This window comes from Impatiens glandulifera, chromosome 1 (genome assembly GCF_907164915.1).
Source record: "Impatiens glandulifera chromosome 1, dImpGla2.1, whole genome shotgun sequence".
Lineage (NCBI taxonomy): Eukaryota > Viridiplantae > Streptophyta > Magnoliopsida > Ericales > Balsaminaceae > Impatiens > Impatiens glandulifera.
The window spans coordinates 66,904,264-66,915,213 of NC_061862.1; the positions used below are offsets into that span (position 1 = coordinate 66,904,264).

The window sequence follows — 10,950 nt, forward strand, 5'->3', positions numbered from 1 at the left end:
TTAAATTATTATTTCTTCTTTAAATTTATTATTCTTATTTTTCTTAAAAGTCTATTTTATTTTATTTTTTTATTTTTTTATAAAATATATATTAAAAATTCAATTTGTACATAATATTATAACTTTCTTTTTTATACAAATGTGAAGATTACTAATTTGAATTATATTTATATATTTGTTATGAATATGAGTAATTTGTATTTTGTGTTGAAATTTTTTTTTATTTAAAATAATTTTATAATAAGTTAAAGAGATGAAAAATATTAAATAATTTATATTAAGAGAGAGAAATTATTAAATGTCAGGTTTAATAACATATAAAATTTAAAATCAAAGAGAGAAATTGATATGTATCCAATTTTTAAGGTGACATATATAATGTCACACCACTCACCCATTTGTTATAATTTTTTTCTCCCCTTATCATTATATATATATATATATATATATATATATATATATATATATATATATATATATATATATATATATATATATATATATATATATATATATATGCAATGGCATCAAATAAAATACATTTCTTATTAAAATGTTAAAACTTAATTTTAATTTTGAAGTATAAATTTATAAAATTAAAATGATTTATAAATTAGTAGAATTGTAATTTTAAGCTCATGAAAACTAACTAATTAAATATTTAATTGATTAAAAATTTAGAATATTGTAAGAATTGAATAAGATTTTAACTAAAAAGCAAATGGAACGAGGCCCAAGATGGAGGAGACAAATATTAAAGCCCATCACCTCTCTCTTCATTTATATTTTCTTTTGTCCCCTTTCTCTTTTTAACTTTTATTTTTTATTTTAGAAGAAATTTTCTTTTATTAAAATCCAATGAATCATGAAACAATAAAATAAATGATAACACTTGTAACAAAAAAAAAATAGTCACAAATTTAATTTAAAATACAACCACTAATAAAAAAAAAACACAATATCACACTTAGGTTGATCTCAGGATAGGATAACGGTAGGAACTATGCAATTTTATTTGTTTTTAACGAATTTTAAAAATAATATAGAGATATATAATATTTAAACATTAAAATTCACAAAAAGAAATAAATAATTTAGTTTAATTAATTAATTATCTTATTTATAAATTTAGTGGCTCAAGTAACCCTATGATAATACATAAGCACGATCTTTACCATCCATCATGTACCTCCATTTAAACTCAATACATTCTTATTATTAATCAAATATGTGACCTCTTATACACGTTTCTTGTCATTTGCCACTTGAGTTTGCCTAATAGAAAAGTCTACATTGGTTATGTGTGTAATGAACGTCTGATTAATCAAAGGAATCGTGACGATATATTGAAGGTCATGTTAGTTACACGAAAATAAACCCGAGTCCCACAAAAAACACATACAGGATTATTAGAGAGAATTGAAAATGTGAAAATAAAGGTATAAGAAATGGTGATGGTGAATAGGAAGAAAATTGGTTTTTGCCTTTTGGTTTGGTGAATTAGAGAAGTTAATAAGTCTGAAGAGAAAAAGGTGTTTGGTGCCTGCTATTGGTGTTGGGTCCATGCCATTTAAGTAAGCAATTACAGTGGAGATCATAAAAGCATCCCTCCATCTCCATGCATAATGCATAGTGTTAAATTCACTGCTTGTTTCCTTATCTGCAACTTCAGATCAAGACAATGACATTTTCGTCAGCCCAGCCAGCCCATCTTCACGGACCCTTCTTTTTTTTGTCACTTGGCATTATAATCACAAATTAACAAATCAATCTTTCACCACACAATAAGGCAAACAACAAGTTGATGCTTCTTTCGATAACTAAATCAGAATAAGATTGTGTTGACCTAATCTTTCGTGCAAAACCACTCATAGAAAAATCAAATTTCATTTGGTTCATGAATGTTAGCCAAAGAAATTACTTGTTATCCAAATTATATGCAATGAAATGAATATACTAATGTTATATCTTTTCATCGATGGTATACAATATCCTAAAATAATGATTTTCTATATATTATATCTTGGTTTCTATTTATAATCTGAAATAAGAATGATTGAATTCATCTAGTGCAATAAAATACTTTTAAAAAAATCCATTTCATTCTTTTTTGTTTCTAGAAAGAAATTTTAGGAGTTACAATTTTCTAGTGCTTGGTGACACATGATGGATTTCATTCAATGTAATTATTTACATAAAGCTAAGACCTTATTAAGGCCAAGGACAATCTTCTAAACCTAGGTTTATGCTTTCAAATCGGGGACATTTCAACTATCAACTTGTCGATATATAAATATACTTTTTAACCGTTAATTCATTTATTCTGGAGTACATCGTATCTAACCCTAATATCCTATTAGTCCTTGCATTTACATATTTGAAACTCTCTTTGACTTAAATCAACTTATTCTCAATATTTGTATTCAAGTCTTACGAAAATGATGTAGGACAAACTCCCTGACCTGTCGCTTAAACTTACAAATTTATCATCCGCAATCTAGGACCAAAGCCTGTTTTATTTAGTTTTTTTTTAAACAATATATTAGATAGGGTTGGGCACGATGAAGATAGAAATGTGATTTTTTATTCTGCCTAACTTAGTGTACCTTAAAGTCTTTGAATTTCATTTATAGTTGTCCCAACTTTTATTTATTTATTTATTTATTTATTTTTCCCATATGTTCACATAAGGGATTACATTTTACAAATAATAAATAAATGCTCACGTGACCAAAAAAAACTTTCCTACCAGGCTTTTGTAACTGAGCAATCTGAACCATGGGACCATCAACATTCAGGCTATTAATGATTTTATGATGAATTTTCCTGTAACAAATAATATGAAATTATTTAAACTCGTTGTAAATGGAGTAATACAAAAAATAGTATGATGTATTGCAAAAATAGGTTAATATTTTGAATAACAAAATAATGCAGAGATAACAAAAAAATAAATTGTTGTAATTAAATTCCAAACAAGTTGGTACTCATCTAACCTAAACGTATTTATATACAAACATAAATTATAAAATTAATAGTATAAATTATTGTAAGGTTAAAAGATAAAAATACATCAATAATATAACGAGAAGAAGTTAACATTATGAAAATTGTCGCGATCGAATATTAGTCATTTACAAAATTTTAAAATAAAAGATTAAAAATATCGGTCAACTTGTTTTTAAAAATAAAAAAAATAAAATTATTTAACATTATAACACGATATACATATAATATTAATTTCTATTTTGACTTTTCAGTTTATAAAAAGAAATTAGCCATATATACAACCATTGAACTTGTTTAGTTTTTTATAAATCTACAAAATTCATAATAGTTGGGGTTTTAAATCCTAGTTTATATATATACATATATAACCCTTCACATTAACATGTACTATGATTGTCTTAGAATTTGAACTCAAACATATAAAATATGAATACTTTAAATATTAGACCATTCATTTTATTGTTAAGTTTAATCAATTCTTATTTATATTTTTAAAAAAATTATTATGTAAGTATATATTAATTTTTGAACTATGTGTAAATTAAAATAGATGGATAAGAAGAAGTAAAAAGTGCGGGGTCCTGTTTGATTGAGATTTTCAAGGATAATTATTAAGACTTCAAAATGAAGATGATGTCTTCGAAATTCAGAACTAACACCTCTCGTTTTCATGAATAAAAGCTATTATTCTCATGCTTGAATAATATTGATCTTCATTGATATATGCTTAGGCATTCCGTCTTGAATTTGCTCTCTCTACTTTTGGATAAGTTTTAATTTTTTTTATAACTTATTGAATAGAAACAAAATACTAATAATAAAATGAAAATAGTTACTCAATTACAAGTATTCATAACAATAATGAATGAGCACAATCAAAAGTTATAAAAAAAAAATAAATTTTTGTTAGATTTCAATATCAACATAGTGTTGAAACCCGATTGATTCCCTAAATGGATGGTTTCAAATCGGATGTATTATTTGTAAAAAGGGACGAAGAGTGATTATTGCTAGCTCCATTTTGAAGTGACAAACAATGTTCAGTCATTATCGACTAAAAGAATGTGTTATAATCGGAAGAACTAGGTGCATTTTTAATGGGGTGTGATGAATTATATTTCTTAGGAAAATATTTATAATTAGATTTTATTAGGTTGGGTTTGTCCAATCTAATCTTCTATTGCTCTCAAACTCATTTCTCATCTCACTATTTGGTTGTTGCAGTTTGTCTAGCCTATTTCCTCTAGCGCGACCAACACCAAAATCATCGATCGCTTTGTCATCATAAGAAAAAGACTATCGGACCACGAGTAAATGAGTGATATTGAACTTGAGAGCAAACTCTATATATCATCAAATTAATCATCCTTTAAGAACAAATCCTTTCCAAAAGAAGGAGAAGAAAATAGTGCATTGGCTTTCCCTTTCTCCGATCATAATGTTCCCTAATCCAAAGAAAAACCGAAATCTTCCTACTCGAATAAAAATAAGCAAGTGATCCCCTAGAATAGTTGGCTAACATGTGTTTGGAAATTAGCGACCATTCAACTGTCTCAACCAAAAACAAACAAAATATTAATAGAATAGGGCAATACAAATGGAAAACATAGATCATTGATATTGCCAATTTTCCGTAGCGACAATATTTAGACATGCCACTATTGCTTCAATTCCCATTTTATTTCCGGTCTACAAACTATGGGTAATTAAAAACCGTGGCTAATTCCTAATTAGCCTATAGGTTAGAAAAAACTTTAAAATAAAAACTAGATACTATGAAAGTCCTAATATATATCTCAAAACAAATACATGCATTATAGATTTGAAAATAATTTTAATATTGGGAAACAAGTAAAAATTATAGCATAGGCATCAAATTCATTTCCCTACAATGACATTAGAAGAGCATTGTCACCACAACCTAACGGTTTAAAATTTTCATTCACTTTTATACTTTTAGGGACCAATTGCAAGACAAAATAAAAAACTTTTATACTTTTAAAATTCATTTCCTGATAGATTCAAGAACGCCCACACATAAACCAAGACGAGCAACCAACTACACATGTGGGTAAAAAAATGTATCAAATGAAGAAATTAATGTTTATCATTTGGTTATGTCATTATGAAAATAAAATGTTGTTTAGCAAATCCACTATATAAAACAAAGTATGAAAATTATATGATGACATTACATTATTAGGGCACGTGTCACACATTTTATTATTTTTATACTTTATATCTATAAATTTCAGTCAACAAAACTATAAAATAGGCACCATTCTTGTAAATTAGCATTTATCCCGTGCATTTGCACGAGTAATAATATAAAAAACTGTGAAAAAAATATTACGGTAAAAATATATATAGCATTTTTAATTTTATTTTTAACAGTTTTAAATTTATGAGCGGGTCAACCTACAATCCGACCCAAGTATCCATTTACTCTCACATATATATATCCAAATTAACCACAGCTCTCGACCCGGCAATCCGGACACTTTAAAAATTAAGCATCATTATATATATAGATTAGTTTCAAATAAAAAATGAATAAGTACGTGGGTTCAAGTTATGATTACTATAATGAAAATAATTTAGACATTACATATAATTTATGTCATCGTCCTCGTCGCATTGCAACTATATTGTTGTATCTTCATCTAATTTGTTTATGTTGTTAAGTAGATGAATAATGTGTTTTCACACTATATCACTATATATGCTTGTTAGAGATGACCATTTATAAGGTGATGATTGTTTACAAGTGAAATACAAATAGACACTTGAAGTACTCAGCATACAATTCACAACTTTATTTAAAATATACTCCAAACCCCTTAATAGTATTATATCTTTATACCAATGTCAAATATAAGGAATATTTTTCTAAACTAGCTAAGAAAAGGGAGCTAGTATTCGATTCTTATGGAATAAATTAAAAAAATTAATTAGATTGGGTTTCTAAGTATCTATCCAATGAACCGTCTAAATAATTAAAGACATTTTCAACAAAAAGATCAAGGTTAGATTGAATAATATTTTGTCTTATCGGGTATAATGATGTGTTATTAATAGAAGATGCTCCCGATCTTTCTACGATTAAATATTAGTTATTGACGAAAAACATAAAAATAGTAACTTAATTATAATGAATCACATAGAATAGAAATATTTGTAACACTATAAAAGAAAATTGGAATTAGATTTCCTATGAATGATAAAGATTGGAAGAACAATTGAATTTGGGACAAACACACTAATAAATCCCAATGGCTGTGATTGAATTTAATTTAGTTTGGACTAAAGGGGAAAAACTTCTGGTCTCACGGTCCAAACTAGACTAAACTAACTAGAGCGAATTCAAAAAGGAAATAGAAAATGAATTATGCAAGACAGGACAAGAACTTAAAATTAAATGTGATTAAATATATGAGATATTTGACCTAATAGGCCAATCCTTTAAAGGAGTTAAGATTGAGAATGAATGAGCTGTCTAAATAAAACCCACCAAAAAAATTTATTAGCGCAAATCCCGAGACATGGAATGCATATAAATAAATTGATTGTTGTTCTCTTGTTGTAACGCGTCTTCTCCTTCTTTTACCGGCCTCGTTGTTTATTGTCGCACACAATATATGTTGAAATAAAGTGTTAAAAATGTTCATTATTTATCATATATATGTAAGTATGAGATTATCTAATCATAAAGTACAAGAGTTTCAATTTTGAAAGTCCAAATTCCAAAATATGTTAAGATGTATTATTTTTAAAAAGCCAGACAAGAGATCCAACACATTGAAGATTGTCTAAAGAGAAAACAAATTACTTTGTGGGGTTGTTTTAAAACTTTGGGATTGTGAAGTTATCCAAAACAATTCATTTGATATATATACCATTTGGAATATCTCACAAAACAAAAAAAAGGACATGTCTAGAATTAGGAATTTAAATTTTATAAAATAGAATAAAAGATATTTTGAATAATGAATTGAGTTACTAGATTAATTGTTTAAAAAAAATAAGATCTCATTAAGAAAAATAGAAATCAACGTCAAACTAACTAGGTTTAAGTGATGTAAATTAGATTTGAGATGATATTTATGAAATGATGTTGAATTTAGCAGACCGTCAAAAGGACATGTCCATGCAAAAATCTACAAGAGAGGGGCGGTTTGTGGGTGGTCCTCTCCCTACTCTCGTGGTCAGTTGGGCACTGCTTTAAAGAAGATAGGAGTTGGTCCCTCACCAATAACACTAGCCTTTTGAACTCCAAAGTTGCTATCAAACACGTCATATTGATATTATGGCAATCCTCTCTCTCTCTCTCACACACACACAAACAAGAAGACTCTAGCTCACAGACAGATCTAGTACCGATTGCCCCCACACCATCACTTTTTCTATTATCTCATGCCAATTATCTCAACTACATTTCATTTTTCTCTATTTATGTGAAACCCTAGTTTGTCAATCTAATGATATCTCTTATCTTGTTAGGAAAATATCAACAATCATTCTACATGAAGACTCTTCAACCAAATATTATATCAAGAATATTTCATCTCTGGTAAGAATGTCTTCATTTTTGTGGGTTGGACAATATTGTAACATATTTTGGAGTATGGGAATTAAGAATCGTCTAGATTTTTTGGTTTGGCTTTTGATCTCATTATGGCCATGGTTGGCATTTTTTTAGTATTGATAATGACTTTGATTTAGAAAATGTGATTTTTTTTATTTTTTTTTTTTTTTTTTGTAAGAATTACAAAACAAGTGGTTCAAAGTAATTTCATTCACACCTGAAACAAAACGATAGATAATCAATGAGAAAAGTCACACCACCGGAAACAAAATACTCACCAACAAACAACAAAAGCACGACTATTAACAGATGTCCTCAACATTGGAGGCTCAATCCAATGTCATTTTCCCTTTGTCTAAAGTTGTGACAAATTAAACTGAATTTAGCCCTACATTAGTTTAATTTTTCCATAATTAAATTCGTGTTCACTTTAGATCAACCAAAATATCTCTGACACTTTTATTTTTTTAAAGTAGACTAGTGGAGCAACTTAACAATAACTTACTCTATTTATGTCACAAATAATTAATCAAATGGCTCAATTTTTTCAAGAATAAAAACAAAATGTATTCGAAATTAAATAATGGTCCCAAAAGTAAATTATGCTAGGCTTATAAGCTCATGTAATTCATGTATAATATATATTGGTCACAAATTCTTCCAATATTTATCATAACATTAAAGTTTTAGGTCAACAAGCGTGGCAAGAAAATGATAAGATTTTGACGGGCACATTTCGTTTGACAGATGCGAGGGAAAGACACGTGGCAAAGTACATGCCATTGCTTTTTGTTCCCTTCTTTATTATTAATTTCTTCCCTTAGAAGGGATTAATTTTAGATGAGTTCAATCTTTCCCTTCTTTCTCAATATGCACAAGAGATTCTTCCTCCATCAGCTTATTCTTTTCTGCCATGAAACCTGAAACTTCTGCCTTGTTTCGATAAAGATTGATTGAAGTTATAAATATATCACTTGAAGATCTCTTACCCTTTCTTCTCCATTAAAACATCTTTCCATCTGCTCAGTTCAAGCTTCATTTTAAGGTAATCTAGTAGCTTTTGTTTTTTTAGTTGAAAATATATAGCTAGCTAGCAAAGTTTCATTAATTTTAGGGTTTGTGGGATTTACCTTGATTTTGCTTGTGTTTTCATGAATCACCAACCAGGGTTAATTCCATCACTAAGACATGAGATGAGATGATTTCAAGTTCAAGAGAAGCGGATTTTGAAGCCAAAGAAGGCGATAAGGGTACGAGTAACAAAGGAAAGATAGTTAAAACTTCGTCTGTATCGAGTTCATGGCCAAAACTAAAGGATCCGAGAATCGTTCGTGTTTGTCGTGCTTTTGGTGGTAAAGATAGACATAGCAAAGTTACAACCGTGAGAGGATTGCGTGACAGAAGAGTAAGGCTTTCTGTTCCGACAGCGATCCAACTATACGATCTACAAGAAAGACTAGGGTTTAATCAACCTAGCAAGGTAGTAGATTGGTTACTCAATGAAGCCAAGCATGAAATCGACGAACTCCCTCCACTTCAATTTCCACCCGGAAGCTTGGGCCAAAACTTTTATCAATTAATGGAAAGTTCTACTAATCATGAATTGAACAAAGATCACGGTGGTTTAGATTGGAGCGAAGATCAAGTGGGAGTACTTCCTCAATGGTATGGGAAATGTAAGGATGATGATCATAAAGACGGAGAATTATTAGGAACAACATCAAAACGCGATGAGCTTGATCAAGATCGAAGGGCGGGGAGCGGTTACATTGGATCATCTTCGGATCATTCACATATGTCGGGTTTGGTAAATAATTCATCACAAAGTGATTCTCATCGATGGAATCCTTCTTCAAACTTTTCGCTAGCTCATATGGGTAGTAGTCATGGATTTACAAGTCATCAAGTGGAAGATCTTCATAACATGAACTTCTTATCGAATACTTCACTAGCTCTTCCATCGGGTAGGAGTGGGTCCACGACGCAATCTTACTTCCCGGTTGTGGCTAATTCTACTTCGGATGAGTTTGATCCGAAACAAGCAAATAACTTCAATATGTTGAGTTCCAATTCACAAAGTCTTTACTCAATAAGCCAAATGCCACCCATTATGAGACCTTTCCATTTGAGCATGAATATGTCCCCTAAACTCTTTCTTCCCCAGGACAACAATATTGGAGATCAATCAAACAATGGAGAAGATCACTTACCCACAAAAAGATAAATATGAAATAGCTCATTATTATATAGATTTGATTTGAGGCTTTGGTGTTAGATTAATTAATTATTAGTTAGTGTGATTGAATTAAATAGTAATGATATCATATCATGATGCTTTGAACCTGTGTTCACTGCAGATGCACTTTCTTGTCTTTCAATTCCTTCTTTATTGGTCTTGTTCTCACAGTTCATTAGATTCCTCCATACTTGTCCTAATTATGAAGCTAGCTAGCTTCATGAAGAACTGCAAACACTTTGATTTAAGAAGTACTTTTCAATTTGTTTTTTCTCCCTTTTGTTTAAATGCATGGTAGCATTTGATCCAATCTTTCCTTTTCTCTAGTTTTGAGTGAGGATATAACATATATGGTGTATTGAATAATTCAATGTCATGATTTGTTCTAAGTCATTGCTATTGCTTGATAGAACATGTAGAACATGAAAAATGATGCAAGTATATATAATAGGTGTGACTTTATATAATATGTTTTGTATTTAATGTATAATTAGGGAAAGCGAATCTGATCGAGAAGTTTTATCTTGGTTTTTATTGGATGTCATGCATGATGCATGAGATGAGGCTACCAAAAAGAAGTTGAAAAACATTCTTAACTCATTACCACTTATGTTTCATAAAAGTGTAAAAATCACATTGTAAAGTGTTATTAACTACTGCAGACAGAAGAAATGTAGATGAGATTAAATTGGAAGGAATGAAATCTAGCTTGTGGCTCTAAGCAAATCCAAGATTAAATTCTTGATTTCAAGAACTCCACATCTGTTTGGATCTTGACTCAGTGTGACAATGCGCCTTGTTTCTTTATTTGAGTGAATACGATTGTTTGGACATTTGGATTCTCTCATTTATTATTGAATTGGGATAAAGTTGTGTTTTTCAAGTTAAATCTTGTGGAATAATGATTATAAATCAGTAATAACATTGTTTTCAATTCACAATTAAACCTTTTTTTATCCTTTCTATTTGTACCATACCAATTTTGTTTTAAATAAAACATGGAAATTTTGTCAATACAAAACATAAGAAGACATATACAAAGACAAGAACTGAAACACGTGGAATTAGCAAGAGAAACACTTGTCTCACTCAAGGGAATTAGATATTAATGTATGCCTCA

At 29.2% G+C, this 10,950-nt stretch overlaps 1 protein-coding gene across 1 annotated transcript; it reads left to right on the forward strand.

The window, feature by feature from the left end:
• The first annotated feature begins 8,421 nt into the window (after positions 1–8,421).
• On the forward strand, positions 8,422–10,101 carry LOC124918767 (transcription factor TCP17). The gene is made up of 2 exons (XM_047458811.1): positions 8,422–8,639; positions 8,762–10,101. Exon 2 carries the CDS (start codon positions 8,793–8,795, stop codon positions 9,816–9,818), a length of 1,026 nt encoding a protein of 341 aa, XP_047314767.1. The 5' UTR covers positions 8,422–8,639; positions 8,762–8,792; the 3' UTR covers positions 9,819–10,101.
• The last annotated feature ends 849 nt before the right edge of the window (positions 10,102–10,950 follow it).